This window comes from Balaenoptera physalus, assembly GCF_965194825.1.
Source record: "Balaenoptera physalus genome assembly, chromosome: 5".
In the NCBI taxonomy this organism is placed as follows: Eukaryota; Metazoa; Chordata; class Mammalia; order Artiodactyla; family Balaenopteridae; genus Balaenoptera; species Balaenoptera physalus.
This window is the reverse complement of record NC_138884.1, coordinates 123,946,614-123,963,762: the sequence shown is the minus strand read 5'-3', so window position 1 is coordinate 123,963,762 and position 17,149 is coordinate 123,946,614. Positions and strand designations below refer to the sequence as shown.

The 17,149-nt window shown below is 37.4% G+C and overlaps 1 protein-coding gene across 17 annotated transcripts in view; it reads left to right on the top strand.

Moving 5' to 3' along the window:
• The window catches only part of CAMK2D (calcium/calmodulin dependent protein kinase II delta), a 283,772-nt gene that overhangs the window by 262,970 nt on the left and 3,653 nt on the right, over positions 1 to 17,149 (top strand). For 9 of the 17 annotated variants that reach the window (XM_082462887.1, XM_082462877.1, XM_082462890.1 and 6 more), the window contains 3 exons: positions 9,692 to 9,767; positions 14,257 to 14,351; positions 16,260 to 16,488. In XM_082462887.1, the coding sequence (XP_082319013.1) occupies positions 9,692 to 9,767; positions 14,257 to 14,351; positions 16,260 to 16,488 (400 nt within the window). Of the gene's footprint in view, positions 1 to 9,691; positions 9,768 to 14,256; positions 14,352 to 16,259; positions 16,533 to 17,149 lie in introns of all 17 variants that reach the window. The other 8 variants (XM_082462885.1, XM_082462886.1, XM_082462891.1 and 5 more) reach the window with 1 other exon arrangement.

Genomic DNA, 17,149 nt, shown 5'->3' with positions numbered 1-17,149 from the left:
TATCCATACTGAGGACAGAGCATGAGCAGGTTGGCATTTACTTTTGACCTGAAAGATACATGCCCTGTTTTGGCTAATATCATGTAAAATTGATTGGAGGGGTTAGTTGGAATCATTACAGTTCCAAGATTTGGGGAAAGCTGGATTTCATTCACAACAAAACAAGCCCCCCAAAAACAAGGCAAAAAATAACTTTCCAAATATTTAAAAATCCTAAGTCTCATTCTCTCTTTTCTTAGTCTGATTTTTCTTTCGAGACAATAGTTTTGACCATCACCTTGGTTCTACAGTGGAAGAAAGAGATACCTCTTGAGAATGCTTAGTATTTCTCTTGTCATGCAAATATATACACCTGATGCCCGGAGACTACAATTTTAATCTTAAATCTAAGCAGTTGATATGAATCTTTGAACCAGTTTCTTAAAATCTTTTTTTTTTCCATGTCATCAACTCTTAACTGGAAATGGTACCACACCTATCTAATTCATAAAACATCTTAATACTTAGAATACTCAATGGTATTCATAATGTTGTCCTATTTCTAGCTTTTGCAAGTCAGCTGCAGGTGGCAGAAAAGTTACCCAATTACTTTAATGTGTATGGACTGAATTCTTTCATATCAGCAAATGTTCTATATAACTATATATAGCTTCTTTAGACCCTGAAACTTTTATGTAAGCCATTTTTAATGAAAATCTTTATAAATGCTTTACACATCCTTTAATCTTTTAAAAAAATAGTAAATATTCTTTTCATCTTCAGATTCAGACTCATCTTAGGAATGACACAGCCATATTTTGTAACCCAATGATACCTTCACAAACCTTTTTTAAAAATCTAAACCTATTTTCACTTACACTAAATGATCACAATGCCAGACTTTTCTGTTCTTAAATATTTGTTAATCATTTATTGTCAGACCAGAGCAATTTAACAGGACTAAGACTAATAGTACTTCCCCAATTAACAATCTATGCCTTGAAACTAAGAGTAGTTAGGTTTTTATAGAGCAGAGTACAAAGATGATTTGAATAATTTATTTTATCTTTTAAATCTTGAGGGCCTCTAGCAATTAAAAGGCTGAATATTGGTGTTATTGAACAAGTGACTTCTAGATAAGTGAGCTTTACAATAATTTCTTGAAAAGCCGTCTTGACTAGAAGTTTGGTAATTTCCAGGTGTTATATTTGGATAAAATATTATATAATAGAGTATTAAACCAATCAACTCCAGAATCTTCGATGACTTTGATTTTAAAAGCCAAAATAATGGAAATTACTCTCCCAAATATTAACTTATATATCAAACTAGTGAAATAAAAATAGTCACTAAGAAACAAGCTGTTAATTGCACAGGAAACTCCAAACTGAGTTTGATAGGCACCTTTTTAGCTGAGTTGATAGGCACCTTTTTCTATAAAACTACCCAGAACATGAAAATGATCCTAATTTGTATATTTGCCTAAAATAAAAACTATTCCCAAGCGTTATTTTTGTTAATGGAAGCACGGAAAAAGACAATAAAACCATGGGATACCCAGTTTTGTGGAATTGGTGTATTAATTAATTACAACTCTGGCTCAGTAATTAAGTCATCAGTCACCTTCCCAGAGAAAGTTCAAAGACATTTAGGTAGTTCATTTAAGTTTATTATTTCAAAATATTGAATTAGGCACTATGGGCTGGAAAGGAACATAGATTAGTGAATTAAACAGCAGACAGTACCTCAGCCAAATAAAGCTCCAGCCCTGGCACAGCTTCTGAATTTGCTGGATGACTTGAGTAAGTCACTTGACCTCCCTGTCCTTCAAGTCTCTGGCAGGCAGGTACCCAATAACTCTGAGAAACGGAGAAGTAGTAGTTAAATTAAATAGAGCAAATTTTTAAAAATTTATTTTATTGAAATATAGTTGATTTACAATGTTGTGTTAATTTCTGCTGTACAGCAAAGTGATTCAGTTATACATACATATACATTCTTTTTCATATTCTTTTCCATATGGTTTGTTACAGGCTATTGAATATAGTTCCCTGTGCTATACAGTAGGACCATGTTATTTATCCATTCTATATACAGTAGTTTGCATCTGCTAATCCCAACTCCCAGTCCATCCCTCCCCACCCCCCTTGGCAACCACAAGTCTGTTCTCTACATCTGTGTGTCTGTTTCTGTTTCATAGATAGGTTCGTTTGTGTCATATTTTAGATTCCACATATAAGTGATATCATATGGTATTTGTCTTTCTCTTTTTGACTTACTTTACTTGGTATGATAATCTCTAGGTCCATCCATGTTGCTGCAAATGGCATTATTTCATTCTTTTTGATGGCTGAGTAGTATTCCATTATACATATGTATCACATCTTTATTCATCTGTCAGTTGACATTTAGGTTGTTTCCATATATTGACTATTGTGAATAGTGCTGCTATGAACCTAGGGGTGCATGTATATTTTTGAATTATAGTTTTGTCCAGATATACCCAGGAGTATGATTGCTGAATTATATGGCAACTCTGTTTTTAGTTTTTTGAGGAATCTCCATACTGTTTTCCATAGTGGCTGTACCAATTTACATTCCCACCAACAATGTAAGAAGGTTCACTTTTCTCCACACCCTCTCCAGCATTTATTGTTTGTAGATTTTCTGATGATGCTCATTCTGACTGGTGTGAGGTGGTACCTCATTGTAGTTTTGATTTGCATTTCTCTAATAATTAGTGATGTTGAGCATTTTTTCATGTGTTTGTTGGCCATCTGTATGAATTCTTTGGAGAAATGTCTATTTAGGTCTTCTGCCCATTTTTCAATTGGGTTGTTTGTTTTTGTTGTTGTTGAGTTGTATAAGCTGTTTGTATATTTTGGAAATTAAGCCCTTGCTGGTCACATTATTTGCAAATATTTTCTCCTAGTCTGTAGGTTGTCTTTTTGTTTTGTTATGGTTTCTTTCGCTGTACAAAAGCTTGTAAACTTGATTAGGTCCCATTGGTTTATTTTTGATTTTATTTCTATTGCCTTGGGAGACTGACCAAAGAAAACACGGGTATGATTTATGTGAGAGAATAAATAGAATAAATATTGACAAAGAGTAAATGAGTAGAATTGCTAAGCTAAGATGATACATATAAAAAAAGCTAAACAACTTTTGATCACTGAGTAAGTAAACCTTTAGGCACAGTTCACTAAAAGGTTTTAATATTCGATGCTCTGCTAACATTTTAGTGAATCTCAATTTGCATGTATAAATTCAGTTTATTTCCTAACCCAAGTCTCATTGTAGGCCAACTAGTCTTCTGAATAAGTTTTATTATTAAATAGTTTCACCTCAAACTAATAAATTTAAAATCTGAACAAAGATTCAGAAAAAGCCTGAGCTCAAATAACTTGGTTCTTTCTCTCCATTCAACTCTCTTAAAAGAAATTATAAGTTTAAACATTGATAGATGTGCCTAGTTTAATCTTTCTAGACCTATACAGATTACTTCCCCATGGAAATACTGTGGCCTCATATATGGTGGTAATTCTGCTGATGTTGAGATACGCAGGACCCATGAATGCCTTTCCACTTAGCATAATCACAGCCAGGCTGCTACCAGACATGATCATCTTCACCTCCATACTTGGCATTTATCTAATGTATTAAAATGCACACAGAACTTTATATACATTGTCTATCCATGTATTTATGTATTCATATGTGCATGCATTCAGAGACATTTACTCAATACTAGGTGTTAAAGGTAGAAAGTGGTCATGTCCTGGTCAGTCCTGTGAACATCCTGTGATAATGCTATAGGAGGACCACAGTGAGATTGAATAGCTGCATCTGGAACACTCAGGAAAGTCCATACAGAAGAGGTGACATTGGAGCAAAGTTTTGAGGGCGATTTCCAGACAGAAGACAGAGTTTCCAGGCAGAAGGAACAGCGAGAGGAAAGGCACAGAATTATCAATGAGCCAGGACTAGTTGGGAAAGAGTGAGCCCCTTGGTGTAGCTGTAGAATAGGTTATGTGGGAGCCCTGGGGGAAAAGAAGTGTCGGGAAATGAAGCTGGAAAAAAATAGAGTAGGAAAACCTTTAAAGAACAAACAAACAAAGAAGTGTGAGCTTTGGCCTCCAGAGAGTGGGAGGACAGCACGGTCAGCTCTGTTCTATAGAGGGATGATTCTGCAGCAGTGAGGAGAGGAGGGGCTGGTGAGGAGAGGGTATGGGAGGAGAGGGTTTGGGAGGAGAGGGTGTGGGAGGAGAGGGTGTGGGAGGAGAGGGTATGGGAGGAGAGGGTGTGGGAGGAGAGGGTGTGGGAGGAGAGGGTGTGGGAGGAGAGGGGGGAGACCTCAGGGCAGGAGGGGTTAGGAACATCCGACAGCCTGAATCAGAGCAATGGCAATGAGCCCAGAGAGGAAGAAATGGATCTGAGAAAGATTTGGATGGATAAAGAGGAGCCGGTGATCAACTGTATGAGGAATTGAAAAGAGGCATCAAGGATTTTGGTGTAGGCAGCTGAGTAGATAACGATGCCACCATCCAAGATGAGAAATACAAGGGAAGCAGCAGGTTTTGCAAGGAAGATGCTTGACGTCAATTTTGAGCACCTCAGGTGTGAAATGCCAGAACAACAGGGAGTGTTTAGATGGCAGTCACAAAAATGAACTTGGAGCCTAGAAAGATTTAAGGTCCCTGATAGAGATTTGGCAGTCTTCAGTAGATGGTCAAAGCCAGAGGAATAAATGAGATTACCAAGAACAAGCAAAAGAAACGATGAAGAGGCTGAAGACATACCCTGGGAAACAACACGGTAATTGCTAAGGATAAATTATATGACTCATGGATGATTGGATAAGAAAGCACTTGAGTTTGTTCATTCAAATATGTATTGAACATTTACTCTATGCCATGTACTATGCTAGATGCAGGTTGTAATGGTGAGGTACCTACCCCTCTGGAGTTTACAACATAATAATAGAGAAAACTGATCAAATACGCACAAAGAAGTACGTAAATACAAGTGTACCAAGTGCTTTTAAACAGCAGGTGTAGGATATGTGTGAACTTAAAACACGGGGACCGTCTCCTAAAATGAGACTCCAAGTAGGATTTTTTGAAGAAATAATAGGTGAGTTGAAAGCTGATAAAAGAAATGAAGGCAAAAATGGGGGACACTTTCCCAAGAAGAGAGGGCAGCTCACATGAAGAGCTGGCAACAGGAGGAAGCATGGTCGTTTTGAATTGCTGAGAGAAGGCGCCATGGGTGGGGTGTAGAGGATAAAGTAAGGCAGCCTTTGAGTGGGGCTGGTGAGATGGACACGGTTTAGATTATACGAGGTTTCATAGTCCCTCTTCAGATAATGTTTCTGGACAAGAAATGATGGGTGATTGTACCGGAGTGATGGTGAGAAGAAAAGAAGTGGACTAATGTGTAAGGCCTTGAAAAGGCAAAGTCAATAGGACTTGAAGGATTGGATTTGGAGTGGGGGTGTGAGAAAGTCAAAAACATCCTCAGGCTTCTTTCTGGCTCGTGCATCTGGGTGGATGATGCCGTTCACCAGGATGGAGGTCCCTGGAAGAGCAAATAGGTTTGTGGCCACAGAAGTTCCTATGCTCAGTTTAGGGTATGTTGGGTTCCAGACGCATTAAAGATATCCAAACGGAGATTCCAAAATAGGCACAGACATACAGACCTGGAGGAAAAGTCTAGAAACAAGGTAACAATTTGGGAGTCGTGGGATACAGACAACAATTTAAAACCCTGGTGTAGATAGAAGCATAGGGATAACAGTATATGGTAAGAGGGCCTCAGACCGAGCCTTTAAAAGGAATTGAAACACTTAAATGTTCAATTTAAAATGTTCAAAATTTGCAACTCTCACATTGCAAATGAGAGTGAGATGATGAGAACAGAGAGAAGAGAAAAAAAGGGGAGTATTTCAAGATGGCAGAAAGGAGTAATCAGCAAACTCTGTGCCTTTGGGCAGTGCCTGTACTCTGTACTTCTCTGTTAACCAGAGAGATAACATCGGTCTGCATATCTCAGAGAATTGTCCTGATGCTCAGATCTGATAATGCTTGAGAAATGTTGAAATCTATCAGTTGTTTTATTACATAATCACTCTCAGTTCCCAGGGGGTTTTTTTGGTTTTTGAGGTTTTTTTTTTTTTTTAAACACTGGGCCCATTCACACTCTTATCTTTCTCTTGCAGGCTTCTTTAGAACAATAAAGAGACAAAAAATATGAATTTGAACATGACAGTGTTCTCAATTCTTTTGCAGAATTGCATGGAAAGTAATCGCACTCAGGATCTGGAGCATTTCTCCCGCTTGCTTTTCTCTCCTGCCTTTCCCCTAGGAACCTGGAAATCCCCAGAAACGACTTTGGGACCCTGTGGGTATAGGCTTGAGCACCTCAATTCTATAAATAAAACTATTTGGTAATCAGTTCCCTGTGATCAAGTGTCTAGCCATGAGATTAGAAGCTTCTGGTACTCAGGGAACACCTTACTGATACGCTCTTCCCTCACCTTCAGGGTAATTAGTGACACCGCTCAAGCTCTCCCCACTTTGACATCCGGAGTGGCCATCACTTGACATTCAGGAAGAGGGAAGGCCAGAGGCTAGTGACCCCTCCCCCCAGAACATAGGCATCCAGGCACCTTGCGCGGTGATTGTTCCTCAGCCTCACTGCTGGCGAGAGGAGATATAGCTAGCATCAAACCCTCCTCCTTCCGCTAGGTCACTGCGGCAACAGTTCCAACCACAACAGACTTCTATATACAAATGATTCATTCCCAGCCTTCTGCTTTCCTTTAAAGAGTCAGCTGTCATGTGCTGCCCTGACTCAAGCGCCTTTGCTCCAGGGAAATAAGCGCTCTAAAGATTACTGAGTTCCAGGCCCCTCCTGAGCCAAGAGAGGCACGTTGCTTTTATGATGATGCAGCACAGAAGCATTCTGGCTACTTCCCATTTGCCGTCCTGCCAGCTACAGCACCACTGTTTCTGAACATAAGAACTAAGAAGGCAATTTGTGTTGCTTTGATTATGCAGGACAAAAATTAGGCCAGTTGTAGGATGCAAACTGTTGAGGAGCTAATGAGTGTTTCCATAGTGGTTCAGGGTGAGACGTGGCCATGTACACCGATGTTTCTAATTGCATATTATGCTTCTGAAGGAATCTAGAGACTTTCAGGAACTTCAGAAGGTGACCCTGAACTGTTCGCACTTTGTAAACTAACTCTCAGCCTAAAGAAGCTCTTCAAAGGGCAATGATCTTATGTTCATCTTTTTCCTTCTTTTTTGTTCTAAAAAATTAACATTGTTTTCTAAACTGTAGTTTTTTTTTTCCTATTAGCCACATAGCATCCTAAGAAATCTATTAGTTTTAAATGAGGATTTAATACGAGGAGGGAGTTTTGGTAGTCACATTTTTCTAATCTCATTTTCTGAGCTCCTCTGCACCAGTGTCCTTTATATTCTGGAATTGGGTCAGCTGTCATGCATTTTTGCCAAATGTTCATACTGTTGATGCTACAGACAGATGAATCACTTATTGCCTAACTAAATTAAGCTAAAATGTGCCATTGGCACCATCCCTATTACAGAATTATTCCCTGCCACTACTTCTGTCAGTATGCTTTGATGTTCGATATATTATAGCTATTCATTCACCAAATGATCATGGGCAAGAAATGTTTTAGGTGTGTATAGGAGCTAAGAAACCTTATGTTATTTTTTTCAATATAAATGAAATTATGTAAATAACTGAATATGGAATCTAACCTGTATGGAGATTATTTTTTGATATTATCAACCTTGACATTGTTAGCGACCATTTGTGGACAAACCATATTTTATAAGGTAGTCTCATACAGTCTCAGCAAAGTCAAGTTAGGTTTACAGAACATTTGTTTTTTGTTTTTTGTTTTTTTACATCTTTATTGGAGTATAATTGCTTTACGATGGTGTGTTAGTTTCTGCTTTATAACAAAGTGAATCAGTTATACATGTACATATATCCCCATATCTCTTCCCACTTGCATCTCCCTCCCTCCCACCCTCCCTATCCCACCCCTCTAGGTGATCACAAAGCACCAGGACATTTGTTTTAAATAAGGAATATCACAACCTGGATAACCTGGAGTTTTTTGGTTTTTTGTTTTTTTTCTTCGGTACCAATAAGTCTTTATTCACTGTATTTTCCCAAGGAAAAGAAGGGGAAGGGAAAAGGGTCAGCATGTGTGTTACAAAATGATAGCAAATGGGAAAGGAAGTACCTGGCACAGCAAAAATCAACCAACAAATAAACACTGCCCAGATGGGGTCGCCAAAGCCCAAGGGGGCTCAGTCTCCTGCAGTTCAGTAATGAGGGGAATAACCTGGAGTTTTGAAAGTGAATATAAACTTTAAGTTTGTGGTTAAGAATCTGCTAAAAAAAGATCAGATTCATTAGAAATGCAAACTGGTTGACTTTAATCAATAAGAACTAAAACCAGACTTCAGCTTTTTCTATGATGAATAGCAGCCTCACTAAGATAGATGGAAATAACTTTTGGTGATTACCCCCAGTTTATTTCCAGTGATTTAAGAAAGTATCACAATGTTCTTTAAACAAAATTCAATTACGTTTAATTTTTAAAATATTTTATGCCTTTATTTTCTTAGTAAGAGAATACTGTTCTGAAATCAGGAAAAGGTTATCAACATCAGTTGATCAAATTCAACTTATTGAGCATCTGTTTTATTAAAGACATTGGATAAAGCTTTTTTGAGGATACAAAAAAATAACATGTTCTTTGCCCACAGGGAGCTTTTAATTTAACTAGGAAGACATTACACAGTAAACCAAGTTTAGTAACAATTTAAAACAATAATTTAACTAAAGAAGTTGTCTTGGTATATAGCATATGCTTAATTGCCAAATGAATAATACAAGGTAGGCTTTCCAAAAAGGGAAAGAACACTTGAGGCAGATGAAGTAGATGGGATTTGAGCCAAGACAACTATTAATAATTTTACCGATTATGGGCTAGGAATAGAAACAAATCATGTTTGTTGTCAGAGTTGACAGCCATACAGGGGGACTTCCATCTCCATCCACGGCATTGATTCATACCTTGTTTTTCCAATTTATAGTTTATGGAAGGCCATTTATCTAAATATGATGGCAATTACAGCGTTAGCACCCTCTTTTGTAGGGTTAGTTGAGCTGAACAATAAAAAAAAATGCAAATAATTAAAGTTAAGTGTCTCAATGCAAGATGTCCGCTATACTCTGAAGACAGATTAAAATAACACAAAAATGCTAATAAACTCAATCATGTTGCTAAAGGTAATAAGAACTACTTTTTAAAAATATAGCCTTGACCTTCTGGGTGACTGTTGTTTTCTAACAAAGGGAGGGCAGCAGTGCTTCCCCAACGTGAACATGCTTATCTGAGGGTCCTGGTAAAATACAGATTCTGAATCTGTAGGTCTGGAGTAGGACCTGAGAATCTGTGCTTCTGCCAGGCTCCCAGAAGAGGGACCTAATGTTGATCTGTGCGCTTTGAGCAGCAAGATTGTAGAGAGGATAACACCAAGATTCTGAGAGGGATGTGTCTTAACTGGTAACACCCTGTTTAAGGAAAATAGCAGTGTCATTGGAGTAATTTTATATGGCTTTTGCCCTTTATTCTCACCCAACTCCTTATCTTTGCCTTTAGCACGAAAGCAAGAGATTATCAAAGTTACTGAACAGCTCATCGAAGCTATCAACAGTGGGGACTTTGAAGCTTACACGTGAGTAGAGGCACATTTATTTTGCTTTCATGCATATGACAAAGTATTTTCTATATGAGTGCATTCTTCAATGTACCTGACTCATGTATATTTAACGCCAGGTTTGATACACCCACAGTAGCTTCATTTCAACGTATAAATGACTCAAGTGCCTCTAGGAGAGAAATAAATGTAATTAAGATGTCAGAGAGAGAAGATGAGACTTCTGATGGGAAGATTGGGGATTTCTTTGTCAGTGCACAGAAGCCTGACCCTCTGGCGCCTCCACGTGAGAGAAGGCATTCCAGGCAGAGCAATCCATGAGAGCAAAGACACAAGAAACAGGAAAGCACATAAATAGTGCACTTTGCCTTAAGGGATGTTTTTCCTCGCAGTTCTGCAGAGGTGACGGACCGAGAAAGAGATTAGGAGGCACCGTCTGGCAGCCTTTTCCCTTTCCAGCCAGCACAGCTCAACTTTATCTTCATCTCTTTTAGGGGTTTGCCTCTTAGATAAAATTTTATTTGAAGAAAGGGTTCTAATGTTAAATTTAAAGTTTACCATAGGTATTAAAGGAAGTCACTTTGATCAAATAAAAATAAAGCTTTCACATAGGGCGTGAAGGCTTATTGTGCAAAGAACGTGGGTCAGTAAGTTAGCTATTTGGGTGGAGAAAAAAATCAGTTCTCAACTTTCCCCTTATACCATACTAGTGAGGTCCTCTTGAATGAAAGTGTTAAATGCAGAAATGAGTTTGATCTCTGTTTGGAAAGATCTAAGTTTAAAAGCAGGGGAAGTCATTGAAATGAAAAAGTGAAATGATTAGGCTACCTAAATAGATGAATCTTAATATACTTTAATTTTTTTAAAGCCAAAATGAAACAGACAAAAAAAACAGAAAAATATTTGTAAAATGTGTCAAAAGTTAATTTAGATTGAGAAGATAAGGTTGAAAAGTGGAAAAATAGGTAAAGGAACTGAGCTATTAGCAAAAGAGGAAATATAAATGACAAGTAAACTAATGAAAGCATGTTGATGTCCACTAATTGTGTGCAAATCTGAATATAGGAGGGTTTTCTGCCGATCAGATCAGCAGGGATAAAAACTCCGCTGATCACCAAAGGGGCACAGATACTGCAGGACAATAGTGACTTTTCCCACCACCTGATGGAATATAAATGGGGACAGACTTTCAGAGTAGTGGTGACAGCAGGGGTTTGGGTCGCAGTTATATACCAGGAAGTGTTTCCAAAGGTTCAAATCACTACTTTAACCCTATGTTCTTAGTTATAAAAATTTGACATGGGCGTGGATTTTGAATTTAAAACAGGGACAAAAAGTGTGAACAAAGATATTTATGGAACCAATATTCAAAATAGTGAAAAATTATAAACAGCTTATATGCCCAACACTATGGTAACATTAATTAATCTGTGGTGTGTTTGGTACCGTGGATACTTATACAGAATTTCTAGCGATCTGGAAAAATGCTTATGAGTATTCACTGAAGATAAAGCAGGATATAAACGTGTGTGTACGTAATTATTCCAACTACATAAGAGAAAATATAAAAATAGAATGAAATATGACAAATTGGTTTTTAAAAGGAAAAAAGATATTGCCTCTGGGAGATGAAACTGTGTGTTTTGTTTTTTATTTCCTGCTTCTTTCCAAGTTTTATATAATAAGATATTTTTTTATCATCAGTTACAAATAGATAGCCAAATATAAAATATGGAAGAGAGTAACTGAATATAAGAACTAAATTAAATCCAGGACTGCTTCTTACAAAATTAAATTAATGTGTGTGCAAATACATAAACACAAGTATATACATATATATGTATTTGTGTTTATCAATTCTTTAACAGGACCTAATAAAAGTATACTTAGAACGAAAGAAATAGTAAGAAATGGAGTTTAAAAGAACACTGTTTGTTGTCAGAGAATTAAACAGTTGAACAGTTGTTAAAGAGCTGTTTAGAATTCTGTGCCGTAAGACCTGTTCTCTTTTATTCTTTTTGCTGATATAACTTTGTTAGACCCATATGATTCTTCAAATATAATATACTTAGGAAAAAAATATTTTGGAATAACATTCCCCTGCGGATTGGTAGAGTGTGTTTTGTTGGTGGTGTTAGCCAGGAAAAAGTGGCAAAATATAGCATTTCCTATATTCTCAGACACTTTAAAATAGGGTATTTTAAATAATGCAATTCCTTGGAATCACATCAGTTCACGAATTCCTTTGCCTGTAATCTGGCTTGATTTTGTACACTCAGACCCAGGGGTAATCCAAGAGGACCTTCCATTTGGGAGCTTTTTGCATGGTACAATGTATTGGTACAGCCCTGTCAGCTGGTCCTTAGAACACCTGTTCAGAGCATACACACCCACAGGTCAAGTGGCAGCTCTGTGAATCTTTTATTAATCCAAAGCCTGTGATAGGAGAGAGAGAGATACATACATACATTACTGACATAGAAGAAACATATGAGAGAGAGAAAGAACACATGAACAGGTTTTCAAGTATATTGACTCAATGGCTGGGTAAAAAGATCCACCATAGTACAGTGATTCTCAGATGATTTTGGTGCTGATATAAAGTAGTAAAAAATTTGGATTCACTAATGTTGACAACCAAAAGTCATATTTATAGAGAAAGTAATAGCCCCTGGCAGAATAAAGTCCTGTTACCATGGGAACACTGTTTTTCCCATTTTACTACTTAGAAAGAGATTATTTGTATTTAACTTTGAGCTTTAATACCTGCCCACCAGGAAGTCTGAGGCAAAGTTTAAAATCCCCACCCACTCCCACCCCACCCGCAACTAAGGCTTTCTTTACCACAACGAATAACCACTGTGATTTTTTACTTTAAAAGTATTCTTAAGAAATAATCAGTTCCAAAATTCTGTGAACCATACATTCAAGAACCATAACGAGTGAGCCTTTTGAAACTTGCATTTCTGTTGAACAGTTAAAACATTTTGCCTCCCAAATGGGCAATTTCCATACGAAACTAGATGTAACCCCACCAAATTAAGAAATGATCCAAAATCTTTCAGTATGTATTCCTTTTATCTAACTTTGTGAACTACTAATTCTTCAAATCCAGATTTTACGGCACCTTCTGTGAGAAGCCTAAGCTGATCACCACAGGCCCAAGGAAATATTTTCTCCTCTGTTTCCATGGGACTTATATACATACCCAGTCCCAGGGCTCACCATATCAAGCAACTACCCATCATTCCCCAACCATACTCTGCCATTGTACTTGCTGCCCTCCTCTGCCTACCCGCTTCCACACACCTGGAAAACTCCTACTCATTCCGGAAAGCCCAGCTCAACTTTTCTTTCTTAACTTTCCTTTCTCACATATAAGTCATCTGGTTTTTGAGCACTTTGTATTTATTTCCATTCCAGTATTAATTGTTGTGTTATAAAATGTTTGTTTCAAAGAATATCTGCTACATAGTAGGTGTTTAACAATTCTTTGTTGAATAAATTTTTCCAAGAAAGCCCATTGGCTTTCTCTGAATATTTAAAATAATATATCTTTTTCTTGAATTACATTTCTAGGGTTAAAAAGAAAACTAATGTGCATTTGAATCTCATTAATTTTAAGTTAATTAAGCTTGTTAATTAAAGTTTACTTAAGTCTGTCAGACATTGCCAGAAAGTGTAGGATGTGACACCTGCCTTCAAATCAATCATATATACATGTTTGATATGAATGTAGATGGTGTCAAAAATTATTCCAAGGGGCTTCCCTGGTGGTACAGTGGTTGAGAATCTGCCTACTAATGCAGGGGACACGGGTTCGAGCCCTGGTCTGGGAAGATCCCACATGCCGCGGAGCAACTAGGCCCGTGAGCCACAACTACTGAGCCTGCACGTCTGGAGCCTGTGTTCCGCAACAAGAGAGGCCGTGATAGTGAGAGGCCCGCGCACCGCGATGAAGAGCGGCCCCCGCTTGCCCCAACTAGAGAAAGCCCTCGCACAGAAACAAAGACCTAACGCAGCCAAAAAAGAAATAATTAATTAATTTAAAACTTAAAAAAAAAAATTATTCCGAAAGTATTTAATTTCAGAGCCAAAGTTGATTTTATAGGACTTGGAGGGTAGCTTGGACTTGGAGAGCATTTAAAAAATAATAAACTTATAACAACTAAAAAACTAGGGAATTAGAGAAACTGGGGAAAGCCTAGAGAATTCACCTTGGAAATTGAAAAGTAGAAATTTTAAAAAAGGAAACTTCCTAAAGCATGATTGATAGATTATCATCTGCTGGAACTGGTTTTATTATCTTGTCCCTATCTGAGGTCTCTGCAATATTCTTTTTTAGGGTCTGCTCCTCAACCCACCTTGCCAAGCCCTGTGATAGAAATTTTATATTTGTAGTGTTTTTTTTAAAAAACTCATTCATTGGCTGATGATTGATAAATAAGAATAGATATGTGTGAAACAACGAAATACATTAACTCATTTATTATTTTTTTTCCTACAGGAAAATCTGTGACCCAGGCCTTACTGCTTTTGAACCTGAAGCTTTGGGTAATTTAGTGGAAGGGATGGACTTTCATCGATTCTACTTTGAGAATGGTACATTTATTCTAAATTTAATATCATGCCTTTTCCAAATTCTCTTTGAATTTCTCCCAAATTTACAAGATTCTTTGGCTCTTTGCTGCAATGAGAGTTTTTACCTTAGTCCAGCATTTTGCATCCTATTTTTATATTTTTGTATTTGAAATTGAAAAACATGACAGCCTTAAAAGTTTTGGTATGTTTTGAAAAGTATCTAAGTAAGTGATGTTTATTGAATATACCCCATAGAAGTCCCAGTGAATGTATAGTATAAGCTGTGAAATGAGTTACCAAAAATTGTTGAATTGTTTCAGGTTTTCATAAAACATTGTTTATATATGAAAAGATAAGAGAAACCATGGCATGCCAGAATATTTGACATAGAGGAGGGCTTTCAAGCATAATTAGTGCTCCTTTTCAAGGTAAAATAAATATAAATGAAGACGAGTAATCAGATAAATATTTCAGTTCCAATTACAAGAATTTTAATGGTCTCAGAGGAAAGAGAAAGTGACAAAAGAAACTCCTGCAGAATTCCTTCAGGTCACCAAGTAAAGTGTAAACCAGAAGTTCCTTTTATGCTCCTTTTCCTTACACCTAACGACATTAGGTATCATGTTGTGTTTGCATGATGCAGGGAGGGAATTCACCTTTTGCAATGAGATTTTGATGAATTAAAGAGGAATTGTAGTAATGATTAGGATAATCAAACTCATGTCCAGTAATTATAAGCACTGACAATGTCTGCCTTGGCATGGATTTTTACATTTAATGAATTGCTTTGTCTTATGTGCACTAGACATTTGCAAGCAAAGATGATAATTATGTGGTAAATTGGCCTTAACAAAGCTTCAGTAAATGTTCTCTGTTCCATCCCGCACTGTGATTGACAGCATCTCATAATGTTTTTCTTCAATTGACTCTCGATTGACACCATCTCACCTGTAGTAAAAGAATAATTAACCCATTAATATTTTAACTTACCTCAACATAACACTGTACATCATTACTTTCCATAAATACATATTCTTCATAATGGGATATTCTTTTTTAAGTGACTGTAGCACTAAGTAATTTATTCAGATCTTTTCTGAAAATGGAGGACGTGTTTGGATAACAGGTAAAACAGTTCTACCTGTTTTAGTGATCTAAGAGAGTAGTATCATCAATCAATTATCTGCACTAAATCTTCATATCTCTTAGTCATTGAATAACTAGAATAAATAGCTATTGTCAGAACAACGAAGGCTGGAGCCTAGTGAGGGCTGCTCAACCAAAGGAAAGAGCTAGAGAATCAGGCTATATGGCCAACACCAAATTTTGGATTTTTACTGGATGGCCACAGCTGGACCAACATAGAATGGGCACTGCTAAATAAAGGAGCCACAGGATGAGATGGGGAAACAGATTCACACTATGGCCAGCCTGTTTGTTTAGGAGACAGCAGTCTCCATGCTTGATACTTGATATGCTCCCCTTGTTCCATGTACTTCACCAACTAACAAAAAAACGAACAAGCCCGCAGGATACCCTGTCAACTGCCCCAGTGGTTCCTTCACTGGAAAGACAGGAACTGCTCCGTGTACCTGGGCCAGTCCTTCTCCATCTCTATTCTTCATATTATGGCTTGTTCCTAACCACTTCCCAATATAAATAAATATGTCTCTCCAGCTTTCTCACTCAAAGTTTTCGGAGTGGCATACGATTTAACTACAAAGGGAGTCAAAGAAAATAATGACTGTATTTACTTCTGCTCTCTTTTTCTTTATACTTTGCATAGTACCAGGCCCTCAATTAATGCAGAGAATTAATAGTTGAATGAATGAATGGCATTCTATTTATTGGTCCCAACTGAAGTTATTATTGGTTTTGGTTTACTTTACATAGAAATTAAATTCTCTTTTCCATGTTGTTCTCTTTCAGCTTTGTCCAAAAACAATAAACCAATCCACACTATTATCCTGAACCCCCATGTACATCTGGTAGGCGATGACGCTGCCTGCATAGCATACATTAGGCTCACGCAGTACATGGATGGCAGCGGAATGCCAAAAACAACGCAGTCAGAAGAGACACGTGTGTGGCACCGCCGGGATGGCAAGTGGCAGAATGTTCATTTTCATCGCTCGGGGTCGCGAACAGTACCCATCAAGTAAATATTTCCAGGCTGTCAGCTTCTTTGTTAATATACCCCTGGTCAGCGTCTTTTACTTATTCCATTGTTAATAGCATGGCATCTGTTATTTAATGCTAGTGGTCAGTTACACTGGTGGGAATTAATGTTTCATGAGAAGCAGTCTATAATTCTCCGGAAAGATCAATCAGACTAGCCGTTTGTGGGTTGAAACTTGCCCTAGAAAGTATACAATAGTTTTAGATAGGAGCTAGAGGATACCCTATTAAGCTGATTTCTCTTATGGTTAAATCAGGGAGAATTCATGTAATAAGGTAAACTATTTATGACTTCATTGTCACAATTGGCAGAGGAAGGGGAAAAATTAGGGGGAAAAGTTTCTAAAACGACCAATACAGTTGACCCTCCTTATCCATGGTTTCCTTACACACAGATTCAGCCAGCCTCAGATCAAAAATTTTCAGGGGTGGAGAAATTCCAGTAAGTTTCAAAAAGCACAACTTAAATTTGTCTTGCAGGGAACTATTTACATAGCATTTACATTGTATTAGGTATTATAAGTAAACTAGAGATTATTTAAAGTATATGGGAGGATGTGTGTAGGTTATATGAAATACTGTGCCATTTTATATAAGGAACTTGAGCATCTGCAAATTTTGATATCCTTGGGGGTTCTGAA